Raw genomic sequence first — 22444 nt, forward strand, 5'->3', positions numbered from 1 at the left:
ATCTGACTTTTGAGTTCGGTTTAGGTCATGATCTCAGGGTTGTGGGATTGAGCCCCACATCAAGCTCCATGCTGAGTATGGAACCTACTTAAATTCTCTTTCTCTCTCCCTCACTGCTCACTCTTTCTCTCTAAAAAAAATTAAAAAATTAAAAAATAAGTGTGTAGATTGCTCTGGGTAGTATAGAGATGTTAACAGTATTTGTTCTTCCAATCCATGAGCATGGGATGTCTTTCCATTTCTTTGTTGTCTCTAATTTCTTTCATCAGTGTTTTATAGTTTTCAGAGTACAGATCTTCCACCTCTTTGGTTAAGTTTATTCCTAGGTATTTTGTTATTTTTGGTGTATTTGTAAATGGGATTATTTTCTTAATTTCTTTGTCTGCTGCTTCATTATTAGTGTATAGAAATACAGCAGATTTCTGTGTATTGATTTTGCATCCTGTCACCTTACTGAATTCATTTATCAGTTCTGACAGTTTTGTGGTGGAGTCTTAGGGTTTTCTATATATAGTATCATGTCATTTGCAAATAGTGAAAGTTTTCCATGTCCTTTACCAATTTCAGTGTCTTTTATTTCATTTTTCTTCTTCTTATTTCTTTCTGATTGCTGTGGCTAGGACTTTCAGTACTATGTTGGATAAAAGTGGTGAGTATGGACATCCTTATCTTGTTTCTGACCTTAGAGGGAAAGCTTTCCATTTTTCCCCATTGACTATGATGTTAGCTGTGGGTTTTTCATATAAGGGCTTTATTATGTTGAGGTATGTTCCCTGTAAAGCTACTTTGTTGAAGGTTTTTATCATGAATGGATGTTATACTTTGTCAAATGCTTTTTTGCATCTATTAAAATGATCTTACTGTTTTTATCCTTTCTCTTATTGATGGAATGTATCTTGTTGATTGATTTGTGAATATTGAATTGCACTTGCATCCTGGGAGTAAATCCCACTTGATGATGGTGAATACTTTTTAATGTATTGTTTCATTCTGTTTGCTAATACTTTTTTGAGGATTTTTCTTTTTTTTTGCATCTATGTTCATCATATATTGGCCTGTACTCTTTTTTTGCGGTGTCTTTATCTGGTTTTGGTATCGGGGTAATGCTGGCCTCATAGAATTAATTTGGAAGTTTGCCTTCTATTTTTTGGAAAAGTTTGAGAAGAATGGATATTAACTCTTCTTTCAATATTTGGTAGAATTCCCCTGTGAAACCATCTGGTCCTGGACTTTTATTTGTTGGGAGTTTTTGATTACTGATTCAATTTCATTGCTGGTTATCAGTCTGTGCAAATTTTCTATTTCTTAAGCTTCAGTTTTGGTAGATATGATTTTAGGAATTTATCCATTTCTTCTAGGTTGTCCAATTTGTTGGCATATAGTTTTTCATAATATTCTCTTATAATTGTTCATTTTCCTGTGGTGTTCATTGTTATTTCTCTTATGTTTCTGATTTTATTTTCATCCTCTTTCTCTCTCTCTCTCTCTCTTTTTTCTTTCTTTCTTTCTTTCTTTCTTTCTTTCTTTCTTTCTTTCTTTCTTTTGATGAGTTGGCTATAGGTTTATCAATTTTATTGATTTCTTTTAAAAAACCAGCTCTTGAGGCACCTTGTTGGCTCATTCAGTAGACCATGAGACTCTTGATCTTGGGGTTGTCAGTTCAAGCTCCACATTGGGTGTGGAGCCTACTTAGAAAAAAAAAAAAAGAACCATCTCATGGTTTCATTAATCTATTCTATTGGGTTTTTGTTTGTTTATTTCTATTTATTTATTTCTAATGTATTTGTTATTACTTCCTTCTTTCTGGTTTGGGATTTTGCTTGTTGCTTTTTTTAGCTCCTTTCAGTATAAGGTTAGGTTGTTTATTTGAGATTTTTCTTGCTTTTTGATGTAGGCCTGTATTGATCTAAACTTTCATCTTAGAACTGTTTTGCTTTTTCTCAGAGATTTTGGACCATTGTGTTTTCATTTTAATTTCTGTCCATGAAACTTTTGATTTCTTCTTGATTTCTTGATTGACCCATGCATTGCTTAGTAGCATGTTATTTAAACTCTTCCCAGATTTCTGTGCTCTTTCCAGATTTTTTCTTGTGTTTGATTTCTAGTTTCATAGAGTTGTGGCCAGAAAAATATGACTTCAGTATTTTAAAATTTGTTGAGACTTGTTTTGTGGCCAATAAGTGATCTATCCTGGAGAATGTTCCATGTGCACTTAATAAGTGTGTATTCTGCTGTTTTAGGGTGGAATGTTCTGAGTATGTCTTTCAGTTAAATCCATTTGGTACAGTGTATCATTCAAAGCCAATATTTCCTTGTTGATTTTCTGTTTTTAATGATCTATTGATGTAACTTGGGTGTTAAAGTCCCCTACTATTATTTTATTACTATCAATTATTTCTTTTATGTTTATGTATTGGGATGCTTCCATGTTGGGTGCGTAAACATTTACAGTTGTTATATCTTCTTGAATTGTCCCCTTTATGATTACAGTGTCCTGTTTTGTATTTCTATACAGTCTTTGGTTTAAAGTCTATTTTGTCTAATACAAGTGTTACCACCCCAGCTTTCTTTTGATATCTGTTTGCATGGTAAATATTTCTCTATCCCCTCATTTTCATTTTACTGGTGTCTTCAGGTCTGAAATGAGTTTCCCATGGGCAGATGGGTCTTTTTTTTTTTTTAATATATTTTGTTACTCTGTATCCTTTTATTGGAGCATTTTGCACATAAATGTTAAAAGCCATTTTGGTATCTATGTATTTATTGTCACTTTGTTACTTGTTTTGTGGTTGTTTTGTAATTTTTCTTTGATCCTTTCTTCTCTGGGTCTCTTTCATGGTTTGCAGGCTTTTTTTAGTGATACATTTGGATTGCTTCTCCTTTATTCTTTGCATATCTACTACTTACTGGTTGTTGATTTGTGGTAACCATTGGGTTTACATTTAATATCTTCCACATATAGCAGTTTATATTAAGTTGATCGTCACTTAAGTTTGAAGCCATTCTTTATTCTTCCTGTCTCCACATTTTATGTATATGCTGTCATAATTTATATCCTTTTGTTTTGTGGCTCCTTTGACTGGTTTTTACAGACATATTCATTTTTACTGCGTTTGTGTTTTCTACTTTTCATACTCTTACTTATGGTCTTCTTTCCTTTCTACTCAAAAAGTCCCCTTAAACATTTCTTGTAAGGCTGGTTTAGTGGTCATGAACCTCTTTAGCTTTTGTTGCCTGAGAAACTCTACCTCTTCTTCTATTCTGAATGATAGCCTTGCTGAATAGAGTATTCTTGGCTGCAGATTTTTTTTTAATTTTTTAATGTTTATTTTTGATATAGAGAGAGACAGAGCATGAGTGGGGGAGGGGCAGAGAGAGAGAGGGAGACACAGAATCTGAAGCAGACTCCAGGCTCTGAGCTGTCAACACAGAGCCCAACACAGTGCTTGAACTCACGAACTGCGAGATCATGACCTGAGCTGAAGTAGAACACTTAACCGACTGAGCTACCCAGATGCCCCCAGATTTTTTTCTGTTAGCACTTTGGATATATCATGCCACTCCCTTCTGGTCTTCAAAGTTCCTGCTGAAAAGTCCACTAATAGTTTTATAGGATTTTCCTTGTATGTAGCTGTGTTCTTTTCTCTTCTTGCTTTTAAAATTATCTCTTTATCACTACTTTCTGCCTTTTAATTACCATGTCTTGGCTTGGGCCTCATTGGGTTGATATTGTTGGGGGATCTTCATGCCTCCTGTATCTGGTATCTGTTTCCTTCCTCAGATTAGAGAAGGTTTCAGCTGTTATTTCTTCAAATAAATTTTCTGCCTTTTCTCTCTCTTTTTCTTCTGAGATCCTTATAATACGAATGTTATTATGCTTGATGGGGTTGCTGAATTCTGTATGTCTATTCTCATTTTATATAAGTTTGTTTCCTGTCACCACTCGGCTTGATTACTTGTCCATCACTGTTTCATTCCTCTGCTTTCTGTAGCCTGCTATTTATTCCATCTCGTATAGTTTTAATTTCATTTATTATGTTCTTCATCTCTGACTGGTTCTGTTTTATCTATTAAGGGTGTTACTGATGTCCTTCACTCTTTTCTCAAGTCCAGTGAGTATATTTATGGTCTGTACTTTAAATTCTCTATTAGGCATATCACTTATATCCTTTTTGCTTAGGTCTCTTGCTATGGTTTTGTCCTGTTCTTTCATTTGGGACACATTCCTCTGTCTCCCCATGTTGTCTAACTCTCTGTGTCTGTTTCTGTGTATTAGGAAGTCAGGTATGTCTCCTGTTCCTGAAAGCAATGGCCTTATGAAGAAGAGGTCCCACAGTGCCCTGCAGTGCAGTATATCCCCTATTACCCAGAACCTGGCATTTCAGGAGGTGTCTCTTAAATGTATTTTGTGTGCCCTGCTGTTGCGTCCTGGCCACTTTTTCCTTTAGTCCAATCGTGTGCAGAGGCTTTCTTTGTAGTATTTGTTCCCTGGCTGGAGTGAGGCGTGCAGTTTTAACAAGGTGTTCAGCATTGGTCTGCTTGTGAAATGAGACCTGCAGCTGCAGTTGCAGGTGGAGCTGCATGTGGGCAGTGAAGGGTTGGGGGGTAGTGTGCAGTTTTGACAAGGTGTGCCTCAGGCTTCCACAGGGCCCTGCCACTGCTGCTGCTCCTGCTGCTACTGGCATTAAGACCCCACAAAGCACGCTACTTGAGAGATGCAGTGTTGGCAAGGTTTGTGCTGGTCTTCTGGGGAGGGGGACTCCAGCTCCAGGACCGAGGCACGTATGACTGGAAAGGGCAGATCTGCCAAAACTGGGGGGTCAGGCTTGGTGTGGGCAAATTAGGTAATGAATGTCTGCTGTTGCTGTAGCAGGCAGCGTGTGTTTATGCTCTCTACTGAGGGACTGGTAGAGAAATGGCTCCTGCCAGCTCTTTTGTTCTTGAAGGGGTCTTCCTGTGATCCCTGCCTCTATAGGACAGGCCCAGAGATGAGTAAATAGCTTTCCCTCCAGTATGCCCTGGACATTTTTCAAACTGCTGCTTCTATACTGTGTCTCCCAGTATAGAACAAAACAGCTGTTTTGTCATGCTGGTTCTTTAAGGGTGGGGATTCAGCTTCCTATTGCCCTTGGGGCTCTCCCAGAACAAAACCACTGATTTTTAAAATTCCAGGCTTTAGGTCCCACTGGTTGTAAGAACTCCGTAAATTCAGTCTTTCTTACTTTCAAAGTCAAATGTTTTATGGGGATATGTCTTTGGGATCCCCAGTGTGACCGTCTCTTTCTTGCCCTTCTCCACACTCGTGGCTCCCTCCCTCCTCTGGACTACTGAGGTCCATTTTTTTTCCCCCCAGCATCTCCATCCTGCCTACACTCTTAATTGTGGCCTCTTCTCTACCTTTATTTGTGGAGTTTGTTCTGCCAGTCTTTAGGTGGTTTTCTGGGTTATTTACTAGAAATAATATTTAAACTACCTAATTTGATGTGAGTGTTTTCTTGTTGTATCCATAGGACAGGGTGAGCTCAAGGTCCTGTTACTCCATCATCTTTCCAGCCTCCCTTGATCTCTTTATGCTTGGGGCAATATCCTTCCATACATTCTCATACTGAGTACAGTTCACACATTATAAACTGATGTTTTGGCTTAAAGTGGTTGTTGTTGTTATGGGGCTATTTTTTCAGTCAAATAAATGAATGTTTTATATGGGGAATTCCTGGCATTATCTACCTGCTGGGTGTATGTTTTACCAGTATTTTAGACTTTGCCAGTATTTTGACAGTTACCATTTGCAGGCTGTTAGATTACACGTGGCATTTTAGAGGAGTACCTTCATAACCTAGCTTCTGTTCAGTCCTTCATGAAGCATGGCTACTATTCATTTCCCAATATTAATCCCAAAATTTTCTTAGTTATTCTCTGTGGCTCTTTAAATTATAAAGTTATAGGGGATCCTGCAACATCATGAACTCAGAAGAAAATGCAGGAAATGGCTCCACCTTTGTTCAGATATTATTAATTCTGAACAAAATTAGATTCTAACTATCTTAACTCTGATTATTTTGTGTCTACTCAGTCTTATAAATTGCCTACATTTATTTTTAAGGAAGTCTTCCAAGCTTACTGCTATTATTTCTTAGTAACATTAAAAGCAAGTTTTTATGGTGATTATAATATGAGGTTCAATCAAGATGAAAATGTATTATAGAATAGGCAAAAAGCCAGAAGTTTTATTTCAATATGATGCTTATGTGCCACTGTTACATGTGCTGCTGTTTTGAGCTTGACATGAAAGAAGACTGTCTTGATTTACATATGTTTTAACTTGAAGGTCTCCATCAAAGGAGAAGTATTTGAAAGCTAAATTTTAGCATTGATAGTTGGAGACAAGGCCTTAGTAAGTGTCTCCATTCCTATTCTTTGTGTCTCGTTGAGTGTATTTGAGAACTTAACTCATCCACCATTATTAATCCAGGAAGCTCCTCATGAATCTGGGTGAGAAAGGTACCTTTCATTTTTGATGACATAGCATCCTGATCATATCTGTTATAACACTTTTCATATTGAAACCTTATGATTATCTGTCTCTTCCAATAACTGAGCATTCCTGAAAGAATGGGCCATTCTTATCCATTTTTGTAACTCCAGTGTTGAGCAGGCTGTAGTCACATAAGAGGAGCTCAGTGTAAGCATGCTTAAGCAATAAAATAATCTCAGTATTATTTCGGGCTTCTAGAGGATCTATCTTTTCATTATGCAAAAAAACTTTAGAGGGCAACTTTCAGTTATAGAAATAAATAGAAGAGTATGTATGGGCCCATTCTCACACAGTTGTAATTGCCCATAACACTGACTTCTCTGGGCCTGTGCAGCACATTTATCTGAAGCTTTTGATGCAGAAACAAAATTTTGGAGATAGAACAAACTGTAGAGAAGCTAATTCCTGGTCCCTGTCATTTAATGAATAAATCTCTGGGTTTTTACCTCTGCCCCCAATGGACCTTTGATTTGATCAAAATTTTCTTCCATTATAGTGGACTTTTTTTCTCTCTCTCATTTTAGTATGCATTCCACCTTCCTCTTTTAACAGCATTCTATTGCTTTTAGGAAGCCATCCATCTTCCATTCTCAGTCAATGTTCTTATTCTAAGGAGGGCAAAGGATTCAGGTCCCTCACCTATTTCTATACTTAGATCTTTGTGCCTTTTTCTCAGAATTAGCTTGCATTAGAAAAACACATATATGAGTTTGGTTCTCCACCTTTCTTTCAAATAGAATATAAGTCTAAGAAAGGCATAGTTAGAGTTATGTATTTACTATCTGCCCCCCATACTCTTATTTCTACCCATGTTCTTCCTTAACTATGTTTATAATATCAAGTCATGAATGTCCAGTGACCAATTACTGAAGACATTAAAGGACAATTTAAAGTGATGTCTGTGTCTTTAGATCTTATGATTTGGATTTGACAAATGTGATAAAATACATTATATAAACAAACCCACAATTTCATCATCAGCAATGGTTGTAAGCCATATAAATGGCTTGTGTAATCAAAATTATGGCCTGTTTGTATAGAAATCTTATTTTCCAATTAACAAATATTCAAATGGTTAAATTATACTAATTTAAGAGTGCCATTTTTAGTCTGTGACATTTTAGACTCCATTAGATTAATGAAAGAGAAGCTGAAAGTAACCTCTTTGAAAATAGAATTCTAACTTGGAAGTCTTAGAATTTCAAAACAAGAATCTGTGTTCTGAATTTCTGTTGCATGTGTTTAGATGGGTAACCTCTTTTTTAGTGTCCTTCCCTCAGGAACTTAAAAACTAAAATGAAATATCAGCTCACTAAAGCAGAATCCCTGCCCCAAGGTTTGGCAAAGTGCATCCTGTCTCACTGTTTCTTCTGAGGCATTTACAAGAAAGAAGAAAAAAAATCAGTTTACTAGAGTCAGCCCCTCTGGCCAAAGTCTTTCTCACTTCCAAATAATGGAGCCTAAATGGAAGAACAAAAGAAGAACAAAAGAACAACATCTTGTTAAAAGTTTTCAAAATTATATGAAAGTGAAAAGAAAAAAAAAGTATACTAAAAGAGAGAACGGGCCTGGAAAAACAACTTGGAGGGTTATCATAGTTACTACTTCAGGGCTGTGAAGTGCTCTTCTCATCAAATGGAATTTCTCTGCAAATGCTTCATAAGTTTCCCAGATGATGACAAGAACAAAAGCCTTACTCATAAAGGTTTTATTTACAGATGTATTTGAGCAGAGTTTAGGAGGGCAGAGATAGTTTAAATTGGAAATAAAAAAATCTGGAGATTTCAGAAACATGGAAGAAAGGATTATTTTGCAGCACTAAATGTTCCAATCTGAATTTGGGATTTGATCAAAATTAACCTCTGGAGTAGAACCTTACTGGCCAGATTTCAGGTTAGAAATCAAAGACAGTTTGCATGAAAAATGGAAGCATTCAGTTAAATGCGTCTTTCAGATTTCAAATGTCTTTGATATCTAAAAGTTAAAATTTAAAATTTTATCAGTGACATATTTAGATTTATCAGTGACATATTTAGATTAAATGCAGGGATGGCTTGTACAGTTGCATTTCAATATTTAAATGAAAGTTTCAGATGATGCGATGAGGGGTTATTGATGTAATTCTAATGGCCACTGTAGAAACATGCTATCTTTCTATTCATAGAGCATTTAATGAATAAAGGTAGATGTGGAGAGGAGGGAAATATCTGCACAAAGATTAAAACTGCAGAAGTTAGAATCACATAATGAAGGCTAGCGTTAATTACTCCTATGAGTGTTGTTAAGACACCCTGAGCTTAACACACACTCTAAACTCCTTCAGTCATATGTTAAAAGTCCCCACTAAAAAGTGATTTTGTTGTGAAATTTCCTTCTGGAACTATGAAACTATTGGAAATGAGTACAATGATGTAACAGCATTGAGAGCACAGAGACATTCGTTGGTGTTCCCTGAAGTGTGTTCTGAAAAACACTAATACAGAGATACATTCCGGCGGGGCGGGGGGGGGGGGGTGGGTTGGGGAGCATGGCATGTTCTGCTAAGTTTGGAGAGTCCCACATGCCATTCCTCTCAGAGAATAGCTGTGTATGTTAGCACAATACAGGTTTAGAAAATACTTAAAAAAAAAAGAGTTTCACTTTATTACCTGTGTATTTCCTAAACTTAGATGACTTTGAAGCTCTTTTTAAAAGTAACACCTACTAACATCAAACAGAACTAGTAAAATAGGCACATCTTTTGGGAAATATTGATAATAAGGTTACTTTATGATTGAAATCAGTGTCAAGCTAGTAAAGCTAAGAGATAAATGATGTATTCCAGTCACTGGAATGGAATATTTTTCTTTTGAAGTTAAAAAATTAATTCCCACACTCTATACATCAAGTTCTGAGATTTCCAGTGGCATGAGATAGCTCCTCAGAGGCTGTCATCATTAGGTGCCTGTGCCAAAGAATTGTGTTCTGGCTCTGCAAAGCTGAGGATTAGATACAGAAATATGACTACAGAAAGAAGAGACTGGCATATGCTGAGACCTTAATTGCGTGAACTGTCGAAGTTCAAGTCCTTATCATTACTCATTGAACATTTGCAGTATTCTTCTGTAAATCCTTCCCCATACTTGTACCAGAGTAATGTCTAAACTGCAAATCTGACCATGTAACTCACACCCCTCATGTCTCTCAGTGACTCCATATCATTTTCTGTACAAAATTTTCAAAGTTTCTAGAATTTATTATAACCATGATATTCTTATTTTCTAAGATTAAGTGGGAGAAATGCTGTGCATTTATCCAGATGTTTTGACTTGCTGTATCCACTGAAATAGCCTCTTCTAGAAGGACCTGACTATACAGCAGTCTATGAACTATGGAATGCAGTTAATATAAAATCTTTTTTTTTTAATTTATTTATTTAGTTTGAGAGAGGGAGAGAGCATGCCCGCGCAGAGGAAAGGGGCAGAGAAAGAAGGAGAGGGAGAGAATCCCAAGCAGGCTCCACATTGTTAGCGTGGAACCTGATGTGGGGCTCGAATTAATCAACCATAAGATCATGACCTGAGCTGAAGTCAGACACTTAACCGACTCAGCCACCCAGGCATGCCAGTATAAAATATTTTGAGAGTAACCACAGAAGCCCTTTAACACTTAATTATATTACCTAAAATAATAAGGTCACCTATTTCTAGTCTTTGAAATGGATTGAAATGTAAAATTAACATGGACACGTGGACATCCACTTGAGGAAATTTGCTGGGCCTACCAAAGTTTAATAGAAAACAAAATAAGAATTATTGCACAATCATGCCACTGACTCGAGGTGTGGCATGGAGAAAAGCCCTCAGTCTCTCTGTTACTGTTGTATTCTCTTACATATAGCTGTCAGAAAGGGTGGAGATGAGTATAGTTGAAAGCACTTTATGGTTAAAAATATATATATTGGGTACTTAATTGGGTGAATCACATTAATGTGATCAGGTCCATAAAAGAAACTGTCTGAATGAGCACTATGACTATTCTCAGGATGGACTTTATTGAATACTTCTAGCATTCTAAATAGGATAGAATTGGTCTGTTTATTTAGATTTTGACTGTGAATAGAATTTGAAGGAGACTACATACTTTATATCCCTTCCTTTTTTCAGGCAACATTTGCCATTTGAGGACATGAACTCACAAGTTGTCCACTCTGTTACTTTTCCCTCCTGACATAACCGCTCAGTACTGTGATCCGCCTTTTTATTTGTTCAGGTAACATCCATTTATGTAACTTTTTAGGCTTAATGAAGTGACATAAAACACAGCCTTAAGCAAATGGTTGTACCGGCCATCAATTCAGTGACTCAGGAGATGATGCCGTTACATATGAAATAGAATCGTTGTTCGGCATTTCTACCAGCAGCATCGCTGCTTGCAGGGCTTCCATACTTCTTAAGGAGTCGTGATGGGAGACGCTTTGCACTGTGTACCCTTAATCCTTCCCTGAGCAGCATAGTCTTCTGAGAAATAAATCTATGAACAGAAGGCACCGCAGGTTATGTGCATTTTCATTTCAAGAAGATTGCCTTTTTTATCGTTTCTTATCATGTGTCAATATTCTGACGCTGTAAAAAAGAGTAAAAATAAAAGCAGGTGGAAATGAAGGAGTTACAATTGAGTAATGTCGTCTAGGAGCATCAGCTTTGAAAATACCATTCACTATACAGCATTACTAGTACTTTTCATGTTTTTAAATGCTGCCAAATGTCTCTGTTGACTAACTTATTCCTAAGGGCTCCCTATCAGTGAGGTCACTCAGGTGCTGCTTTTTAAATTACCATGGTGGTGATTCAATTACTACTCTACTCCTCCAGTGGCCTAAAAGAATAAATGGTCTTCCTAAAATGTTTTTCTCTTTGGAAAGGTCTAGTGTGTTAGGGCTGGATAGGACCTTAGAGATCATCTGATTCAGTGTTCCATAAACTTGTCTGATGACAAGACTTCTGAGAACTTGCTTAAAAAAATATAGATTCTCCGGCTATTCCCCTGTATGCTCTGTTAGTCTAGGAACGTACATTTTGTAACAAAGATTCCAGATGACTCTTAGTATTAGGCAGGTTGGGAAAAGCCAAATTAGTCCCACTTTTTTCTTTTATTTTGTAGACGAGCAAGCAGATGCCCACGTAGACTAAGTGATTCCTCTAAGTTGTATACTGCACAACATTTTAAAAATTGAGATTAGTTTGAGAAAAAATGTTGGTAGGCAACCTTTATGCAGGCCATGGCAGGGAATGGGAGTATGTTTTTTATTAGAATTTAAGCTTCTGTATTGAATAGAACAGTGCCATTTAGAAGATTATGGGAGAAGTGATAGGAGACACTTTGTTCTGAACACAACAGTGGTTCTTAACTGGTGATGATTTTACTCTCTGAGTGACATTCATCAATGTCAGGAGATATATTTGTGGTGTCACGAATGAGGGGAGGAAGATACTACTTACCGGTATGTTGTATACAGAGGCAAGGATGCTACTAAACACGCTGCAGTGCAAGAATATCTTCCCCAACAAGAAAGAATTACTTAGCCCAAAATGTCAGTAGTGCCCAGGTTGGGAAACCTTGGTATTCACTCAATCCCATCTTGAGCGCCATCTCTCTGTGAGGTACTTGCTAGTAATATTTAGGCACATTTGAGAAATAGGACACAGTTTCTCATTTTCTTCCTAAAGTTAGATAGAAAACCTTAATATCAAAACTAAACAGGACATTTATTGGTCTGTGTTATGCTTCCACTTAGACTGGATGAAGTTGATATTTTTTCCTCAAAACTGTACAGTAAATCCTTTTAGGAGCCTCCCTCCTTCTACTCAGGTATCTCGACCTCCCTGTTCCTAGAGTACCTCAAGTATGTCTGATTTGACCTTGCTGCGTTCTGTACCTAGATCACTCACACTCTAATTCTCTGGGGTCAGCTACAAGCTACAGTGTCAATGTCTGTTGATTTTTAACAGAAATAGAATTTGGGGCCAGAATCTTAAACCAGAGGCTAAGTGAAGGAACTTAGTCAGTTTACTTAGAATAACTTATTTTCCACATCAGACTGATTGTTTTCCCAGTATTTCTCAATTCTAGTTTCTTTCCATCTCTGTTATCAGTACTTAATTCAGATCCTCATCATCGTTTTCATGAGCCATTGAAATAAACACTTAACTTTGAAATAACCTGTTACCTTTTCTGCCGCATTTCCCATCTTCATACCCATTCTCCACCTCACAGTTATCTTTGTAAAGTGCTTCCCTTCCCCCAGATTTTCCCCCTCTTATAGGTGGTTTCTCCTCACCTGTGAGAATGTTTCTCAAACTTGGATTACATATGGAATCTTTTTAAAGGGGAAACAAATTCTTTCATATTACTTGTACCCTCTTCAATTATTTTATTTTAAAATCACTTATACATGTATAAACATAAAACCAAATTTGTCCTCTTTAATACAGCTATGAAACCAAAATATTTTCAAATTAAGAATGAACCAAACCATGCAATAAAGAAAATTCAAAATTACAATATTATTTCAGTATGACCATTAATTAATATTGTCCAGAATCTGTAGCGGTGCTTGCTGTGGCCATAGTTCTTTTATTTTCAGATGACTGTACCATATAGTGAGCTGTGGCATAGCTTGCTTTGTCTAATTCTTCATTTTTTCCCTGGTGTGAACACATACTTAAATATAAAAGCTGCCTCCATTCTTTTCACATTAGCCCAGGATAAAGAAATGTAAACGGTGCAAGCAAATTTGCAGAGCAAAGATAAACACAGGAACCAAAATTGATAAGCCACATCATCTAGGTCTCATACTATTGTCTTACATTTCTTTAAGTTATGAAAATAAAAATACAGAACACAGAACTAAGAATTGTCATTGTTAACTCACAGTTAACTCACAGTGTGAGTTTTCACACTGTTTTCTCAACCGTGAGAAACACTGATCTATAGAATTGAGTCCAGATGTCATAGCCGGGCATATAAAGTCCTCACTGTACTGCTGTTCTTTCCTCAGCCCTCCAGGCTCATCTGCAGGCATTTACTTCACTTACTACCTGGTGTTACTGAGCTCACCAGATTGCCCTGTCTGCATACTATTTCGCCCCTCTCTGCTTTTACTTTTGCTAATGTATCTACACCCCACACTCCAGCTTTGTTTTTTATATCTTTTTTCTTAAGTTTATTTATTTATTTTGAGAGCGAGAGAGCAAGAGAGTGTGCCAGAGCAGGGGAGGGGCAGAAAGATAGGGACAGAGAGGATCGCCAGCAGGCTCCATGCTGTCGCGCACAGCCTGATGCGGGGCCTCATCTCACAAACCTGGTAAGGTCATGACCTGAGCCTGAAACTGAGAGTTGGACACTTACCTGACTGAGTCACCCAGGCGCCCCTGTTTTTTATGTGTTCATCATTCTTCAAGATCTAGCCTAGGTGTCATTTCCTCTAAAACCGTTTCTAGAACTCCAGGCTGAAATGTAACTCCTCCTGTGGACCAAGGACATTCTGTGTTCATCTCTAGCGTGTCTCTCCCTTGTGACAGTGACTGTTCATTCCCTCACTCTCCTATAAGCTTCATGAGAGTAGGCATGGTACCCTGGCACCCAGCCCAAATCCTGACACACTGATAGTCACTCAGTAAATATAGTAAAGGGAAGCAAACCATTTTCAATTAAAGGGTCATCTCTAGTAACCACATTGGGGTTTTTTGTTTGTTTGTTTCCAATATTCAGAATTGGATATACTTTAAGAAAACATGATAGTTGAAAAACGTACCAGATTTAGAATCAGAGGACTTGAATTCATGTCTTGAATTCGTTTGTTCTCATGTATAAAATGGAGATAAATATCACCATTGCAGCACTGTTTTTACAAATGTGCAAAATTCTGGGACAATGTCTGGCAAACAGGCATATATCCATTAAATATTGGTTTCCTTACTATATTACTGCTTTGCTTCTTTTTATGGCCTTTAGTGATTTGAAATTATTTTTGTTACCACTGAAGCTTCAAATATATATACTGCCTTATTGCACTTAGATTGAAGTCTAGTATTAGTTATTTTTCCTAAACTGAGTTTCAGCATTGCTGTATAAAATAGATGACACGATCAGTTTTTCCTTTTTATCCTCATAGAATACTTCATTCTCTTTAACTATTTATATTTATTCAGAATGTATTTTTCTTTTATTGCCACAGGCATGAGAGAACCTCTGCTTTGTTCTTATTACCTAGAGAAATCTGTCTTCTTCCATCTCTTTGTAGTCTGTTTTCATCAGAAAGCATCTACTTTGAGAAGTATTTTCTTTACCTGCATTACATTATTGAATTTCTTTTTTTTTTTTTTATGATTTCATATGGATATTAGACCCTATAGCTTCAATTCTTTGGTAATAGGCTTAGGACTCTTGATAACATGAAATTTATCATAAAAATAAGTTATGTAGAGTTGAACAATATGGAAAATTTTTCTAATCCATGGGTTTGCAGCTCTTAACATGCATTTTTTAAGCAAAAAATAGATAAACGTAGATATGAAAGCAACCGAGACAGATGCCGCTGATGCTGACAAGGAAAAACAAAAAAGGAATGAAAGACTGCAGTTTGTTTATTACAGTATGAAATGCCAACTACAAACTACAGGAGTTCCTAAAAGGAAATCTTAACAGTGGATACTTACTAGTACAAGAAAATTCAGGCTAGATGGAAAAGAAAAGCTTCACAGATATGGGAATAACCAAAGGATGAATTAAACTACAAAGGGATGTGATCAGTGTCACTAGAGACAAAGTATCTGAGTTTCAACTTAATATCTTGAAGATAGGAATAATGAAATCAGTTTGTCATAAACTAGCAGGAATACATGAATGACCTGCAAGAAATCCGTTATCGCAATTATTCTCTGGTTTTGTGCCATCCTATGTGGCACAAGTATTTTTGTATTGAATTAAGGCTGCACCTGTCATACCCTGACCCTTTTCACCTTCAGCCTACTTTCTGAATTCAATTCAAATTAAAACTTTAGTGCCTTTTGGTGGAGAGATTCGTGACTAACAGGAAAAGAAAAAAAAAAAAAAACAAAACTGAGTATTTGGGACCTCAGAAGAAAGGCATTTGGTTCTCTTTTTGTCCCCTTCATCACAGTCATGAAGAGTACCACTTTACCATCTGGTAGGAAATAAAAGAGAACCTTAGGGTCTTGTTTTCTAAGTTGGGAATCAAGTCATTTGAGTTGGCAAATCTCAGTGAACAGTTACAAGTTTACAAGTACTGACCTCAGGCATTTTTGTGTCCATGTTGCCTGCATTTGGACCGCAGTTAACATACGTCATTGCTAGAGACGGAGCACTGTTTGACAGCTTGCACAAAGAAGAGAAATCGACAGAACTCCACGTTTCTGCTTCCAGATCTCTTGTTCAATATAGCTATCTGTTTAAAAAGTAAAATTATTAGGGCTATTATGACATGTTCATCTGATTTCATGATTTTTTGACTTGTGCAGGGCAGGAGTTACAGGTAGAGAAGGGGGAGATGAGGAAGGGGGTTAAAAGGGGAGGAAAAGGAGCAGCATGAGGAAGAGGTATGACATACTCTGTGAATGCCTTGTAATTCTGACTGAAACCTGAGTTTTGGTATCACTGGACTAGTGGGACATGTTGTGAATTGTCATTTTGTCAGTCATGCTGATTAGTTTGGAGTCTTTCTAGGGAGCAAGTCATTAGCTGTTTGTGAAGAATAGAGAAGATAACACTGTGTGCTTATTTTTGTTGTTGTTAGGGACTATCACATGTAATATTCATGTTACCGAACCCAAGTTCAGCTGCCCATTACCTGGAAGATCACCACTCAAGAGACAGGTTTTGTTTGGAAAGGAATTTGAACTTTATTCAGGAAATCAGCAACCTAAGGAGAAGGTAGACTCTTGTCCAAAAGCCAACTCAAAGGTTTCTGCCTGGCCCGAGGGCGTTTAAAGACATTTAGGGTAGTTAATCAGCAAAGGGAGTGCAGTGGCCTGCAACATTTCTTGATTACATGCAGACTCGATGATGCCAGCTATAAAAGTTATCTCGGTGAGAGAGTGTTGTGCAAGGGGGTCCAATTCTTATTTCGTGATGTGCCAGAGTACTCTATTCTTTCTGCAAAGGAGGTCAAGGTCTACAGATGCACAAAGCGAGGTGGTAAAGTCATATGTGTGATTTAAAAAAGAAAAACATTTTGCTAAAGAACTGCTGGGCTAATCAGAAGGCCGAAGCGGCTTCAGACAGACTTGTTGTTTTCTATGGCCTAGGAAAATTCTGTTCCTTCACTCCTTAAGGCCAGTGGTCTGCAAATCTCAAAGAAAGTGAATTAGTTATGTTATAGATCAAGGACCCTGAGGTCAACAGGTAAGGAGTGTGTTAACTTGAAGCAGGTTAACCTTTAAGACCAGCCAGAGTGCTGTTCCACTCACAGCACCCTTTGGAGCTAGACATTATTGTCTCCATTTGCCATTGAAGAGATTAAAGCAATGAGAGGTTGAGTAACTGCCCAGGTTCATACAGCTAATCTGTAGTAGAGCTGAGACTCAAACCCAGACATCATGTTATCAAAGCTACATGACTGGTCACTCCATAAGGAGTAGTGGGAGTAAAATATTCCTAGAGAGGAACTGAATGTAGATCAGATGTCATTGCTCATCTTTTGTTTTCCCAGGTCTCTTTGCAAGGAAGTAGACCAGCAGCTGCAATCAGCTGCAGTCCTATCACACCTTCATGATGTTTCTCTTGACCAGAAATGCACTAAGAAGGTTCAAGATTCGAAGCATTCAACAAATTAGACAAAGCCATGAAAAACACTCACCAGATTTTCATGACAAATATGGTAATATTGTGCTGGCCAGTGGAAGTGCTTTCTGTGTTGTTGCATGGGTGTTTACAGCCACACAGATTGGAATAGAATGGAACCTGTCTCCTGTTGGCAGAGTCACCCCAGAAGAGTGGAATGATAAATAACCATCCAAGTTACTGTAATACAAAATTGTTCCCAAGTCGACTTGTTGTTTAAGCACTCTGCTTCTCATTAAAATATAGCATAATTAAAGAAATAAAATACATTTGAAACCTTCAAAAAGTCATTGAAAATCATCATTATAGTGCCTAGAAGCAAGGTAGCAGCAGTCGGTATCGATTATAGGAGGTTATGAATAATAAATATTTGAAAGTGGAATTAATAAAGCATATATTCTTCTGGCTTAATGATTTACACTAGGTATCCTTCAGTGGATATACGCACATATGTATCTTACAAATTAGTTTAATTATTTGGCAAATTCTATTGAATCTTCCTTGAAAACATATTCATAATCTGACCATTTTTCACATCCTTCATCTTTCCCACCATGATCTGAACCACCATACTCTCACTGGGGTTATTAGAAAAACTTCCTAGCCAGTCTCATAGCTTCTACACATGATGGCCCCTGCCAAACCTGCACCATCTACCCCACCACACGCAATATTTTTAATACAGCAGACACACTGATCATTTTAAAACATTAGTGATATCATTCCTCTTTTCACAACCCAGTGACTCCCTATTTCATTCCGGAGTTAAAGCAAAAGTCTTCTGAAGGATACACAGACCCCTTGGATGCTGCACTGGTCAGTTTTACCCCTGCATCAGGACTTTTCCATTTGCTCTTTTCTCTGCTTGGAATGTACTTCCTGCGGATCTTGTGTGACTCATTTCATCATACTTTTCAGGGTTTCATTCGTATGTCGTCTTTTCACAGGAGACCTCTGACTACCCTTTTTAAAGTTGCAACCTTTTTAAAATTGCAACTTAGATCGGTCTTTGTCCTGTTTCCTTGCTTTATTTTTCTCCATAGCAATTACCATCATCTGACATAAGATATATTTTGTTTACTGTCTTTGTGCAAAACTCCATAAAAGCATAGTTTGGAAACTGGGTTTTTCATGACTTTATCCCTATAATAGGGCCTGATAGATTAGACTTTTGGTAATTATTGGTTGAATTTATGAATATTAGCCTGAAAACAATGAATTTGTTTACCACTCTGGGTTTGCAATGATTATTGGAGAGTGTATTGGTTATCTATTGCTATTTTATAAATTATCCTAAAACTCAGTGACTTAAAATAACAAACATTTATTATCTCATAGCTTCTGTGTGTCAAGAATCTCAGTATGACCTAGCTGGATGTGTCTGGCTCAGGTTCTCTCACTTCTGTAATCAGAGGGTCAGGGCTATAATAATTTCAAGGCATAACTAGGGGAGGATCTATATCCAAACACATATGGCTGCTTACTGGCCTTAGGACCTGGCTGAATGTCTCAGGCTCTGAGTCTGGAGTTCTCTCTTGTCCAGCAAGAGAGCGGACGCAGAATTGAATATGAGAGAGGCTAATGTCCAGGAGGAGATGAACCCCAAACAGGGGTTTCATCTCTGTATTTATTGAGCTCACAAGATATTGCCCACGTGGTGAATGTGAAGGAAACAAGATCTTATACATATGAACATGGAGAAAACAATCAGACAGTAACCATTAACTTGTGTAAGAAGCAGAGGGTCTGGAAGCAAGTGGTGTTTTTGATCAAACTACAATAGTATAATTTCCTGCAGGTTATATAACAAGTTACTCGTGATCCCATTATGATATCTCGCTAGCTAACCTCTGGGGCTTTCGCCCCGTGCTGGCAGCTTTCCACCCTAAGCTTTTTTCTAACCCATTTATGTAAGTAGAACCTATTTCCGCACTGCTGATTATTGGCTGGAGACATCGTTGCCTTTTGTGTGGGTCTTTCCGTGGGGCAGCTTACAGTGTAACAGAGTAAGAGAGACAGAAGCCCTGTTCTTTTGTAACCTGATCTTGCAAGTGACATTCCATAACCTCTATCATACTTTTTGTTCACTAGAAGTGAGACACTAAATCAAGGCTATAAAAAATGGGAGGGGATTATGCAAGGGCATGATTACCTCAAGGCAGGGATCTTTGGGGGCTGCATACTATAGTTGACAATGGAGACCATTTTCTCCTGGATGACTAACCTCAAGATAAATATATTGTTTCTGAAGTTCAAGTATACGTTATTAATATTATTCTGTAGACAAAGGACATTATGTGTTCCTTCCCAGTTTTACTATATGAGAATTCCTCTAGGGTCCTTCCTAGGTGTAGAATTGGTAGTTCTTAGGGAATGCTTTTTAGCTTTATCAGCATTGCTGGATTATTTCCCGAAGTGGATAGTTTACAATCTCACCGGTAATGTATACAGCTTCCTTTTGTTAATCCAAACTCACTCTTAAGACTTATCATACATTATAATTTTCACTGCTTTGCTGAGTGTGAAATAGTAGCTCATATTTTAATTTGCATTTCCCTAATCTAATTACTGATGAGGTCCAACATTGTGTGTGCGTGTGTGTGTGTTGTGTATGTTGTATGTGTGACTTTTCTGTTTCTTTTTCCATTTTTTTTTATATAATTAAAAAAATTGTTAATGTTTATTCTTGAGAGAGAAATAAACAGACCATAAGCAGAGGAGGGGCAGAGCAAGAGAGGGACACAGAATCTGAAGCAGGCTCCAGGCTCTAGGCTCTGAGCTGTCAGCACAGAGCCTGACGTGGGGCTCAAACTCACAAGCTATGAAATCATGACCTGAGCTGAAGTCAGGTGCTTAACTGACTGAGCCACCCAGGTGCCCCTTTTTCTCCATTTTTCTATTTAGTTGTTTGTCTTGATCACTTTGTAGAAGTTTTTAAATAAATTCTCCATACTAATTCTATCAGTCCCCTGACTGATAATCAGAGAGACCGAACCAGTGTAAGTCATACAGAATATCAGATTAATTATGGGAATTAGAACTGATGCAATGGTGAGAGCTAGTGGAGGGTGTTGCCTCGCCATTTGATAATAAGTTCTCAGTAAAGGAGGGAAGCTTGATGTGAAGTAGGGGAGAGCAAAAGCCAACTGAAATTGAAAAGTGATGCATTGGAATCATGACTGTGAACTAGAACCTGGGCACATTTGTCACTGCCTGTAACTAAGATGATGCAGATGACTTCTGAGAGAAGTCAGTGCCCTTCATGGTGTCAGTGCACATTCACCTGCCCCCGTTCTCAAAAAAGCTGAAAAACTGGTAGAAGTTTAAATAGCTATAGGCCCTGAGGCTGTTCCTTATCAGTAAAGCAAGCCAGAAGATCAGCAACGGCATACACAACTTGCACAGTGCTCCGTGTTTTATGCCTGCCTTCCAAGGACAAAATGCTTGCTATTTTATGTCTGCCATCCTTATATATTTCTCCCTTGTGGTTAACCCTAACCTGAAACCGCAGAGGGAAGGAATTCTGGAGAAAGTAGTTGAAGCCTAGCCAAGTTGACACTTAAAAAGGCCACAGTAGTCTACCCCTTGTCCATTTGACGTAAGTGCACATCTTTCTCAACCATATCTATATTTCAAGTAAAGACAACAAAAATAATGCTTTTACCTAACATGATGCAACTTTCCCTTATAAAACCAATACACTAGTCCTGTCTCTAAATGAGGATATGAAGTCCCTCTACCTATGGCAGGGTGACACTGTCAACTTCCAGTTTAATGGAACCATTACTGTGATCCCTAGTAGAAGCCTAAGACTTCTAGACCAGCAAAACCCAAAGTTATGGAAATGAATATTTTTCTAGTAGATCACTAGAGGTAATTGTGGAGGACCCTCTCATCTCCACCTCTTGATTCTCAGTCCTGAAATTCCCAGCTCTGGGAAAATAGCACCATATATTGGTTATTTAGAGCATGGGAGACATTACGTCAGCCTGGCAAGGCAGTATTATCCAGCTGTTGCTATAACGAGTACTTCAAAAGGTGGCTGCAGCATTCTATCTATCAGTGATGGGAAACATAGTAAGATCAGTGAATTCTATAAGCATGAATTCACTTATGTATTCAGTTTTCTATAAAGTAAGTTTCTTGGTCAGAATCAGTGCTTTGAACCAAGGTATTAAATAAGGCATTTAGCAAGTTCATGGATGATGATGGCATTCACAGAAAAGTTGCAGGGAAAGAAGGTAAATCTACATTGTCAGTTAAGTATCCGCTAAAGTGGTAATAAATCACTGCCTTTTCCATGATTGAAGTGGCCCAATGAAGTCAACCTTGCACTGATGGCTAACTGATTCCCTCCCCCTCCCCCACTTCAGCACCCAAGGAATGGTGCTAAATCTAGGTGCAGGGGTGGCCTGTCTGTTGGTAGATTGGGTGTACTCACTGGTTCCTGTAGCCATACTAGTCTTGATAAGTGTAAGTCCACATTGGAAGGCCATACATAGTCATCTCTGCTGTCATGGTCACTTTGTGTCAGAACCATTGAGAAGGCATATGGTGGCTGAGAAAGTAATAGCCATAAAATGGGTCATCTTGTCCGTCTGATTATTAAGATAATACTCTGCTGACTATCCTTTCGATGAGTATTTATATGGGAACTGAATATCATTTCACTCTATGCCCGTTTAGAGAAGTCTGTTCACATAATCCACTCCTAAACTTGCTGTCACCAGTTTTCTGAGTGTTCCTTTTAATTCCTGATCAGCCTGTCAAGCCATTAACTGATCTCCGTGACTTAGTACAGAATTGTACCTCTGGTAATTTCTCCTTCCAGGCAAAATGATCAACTATGTATGCTACTTAAAGTACTGCCTACCAGGAAGATTTCCAGTCTTCTTCAGTACCAGCTTGGATTAAACTGTATTGCCAAAGCCCTCCACTTTCGGTTATGGCCAGCTTATTTTGCAGAACCGGATTTGAAATTCTTTCTTCCTGGGTCCACTGGTAATAGGAAGTTCCACATAGGGCCATCGATTTACACACCTGTATACCCTAAGTTCAGAATGAATG

At 37.8% G+C, this 22444-nt stretch overlaps 1 protein-coding gene across 7 annotated transcripts in view; it reads left to right on the forward strand.

Annotated features, from left to right (window-relative positions):
- The window catches only part of COX7B2 (cytochrome c oxidase subunit 7B2), a 155775-nt gene extending 138112 nt beyond the window's left edge, over window positions 1-17663 (forward strand). For 3 of the 7 annotated variants that reach the window (XM_023253144.2, XM_019829553.3, XM_006931136.4), the window contains 2 exons: window positions 10681-10786; window positions 17247-17663. In XM_023253144.2, coding sequence (XP_023108912.1) covers window positions 17306-17545 — 240 coding nt within the window. In that variant the 5' untranslated portion in view covers window positions 10681-10786; window positions 17247-17305 and the 3' untranslated portion in view covers window positions 17546-17663. Of the gene's footprint in view, window positions 1-10680; window positions 10787-13855; window positions 13881-17246 lie in introns of those variants that run through there. The other 4 variants (XM_023253143.2, XM_019829554.3, XM_023253145.2 and 1 more) reach the window with 2 other exon arrangements.
- Window positions 17664-22444: the final 4781 nt, after the last annotated feature.

Source organism: Felis catus, chromosome B1 (genome assembly GCF_018350175.1).
Source record: "Felis catus isolate Fca126 chromosome B1, F.catus_Fca126_mat1.0, whole genome shotgun sequence".
In the NCBI taxonomy this organism is placed as follows: Eukaryota; Metazoa; Chordata; class Mammalia; order Carnivora; family Felidae; genus Felis; species Felis catus.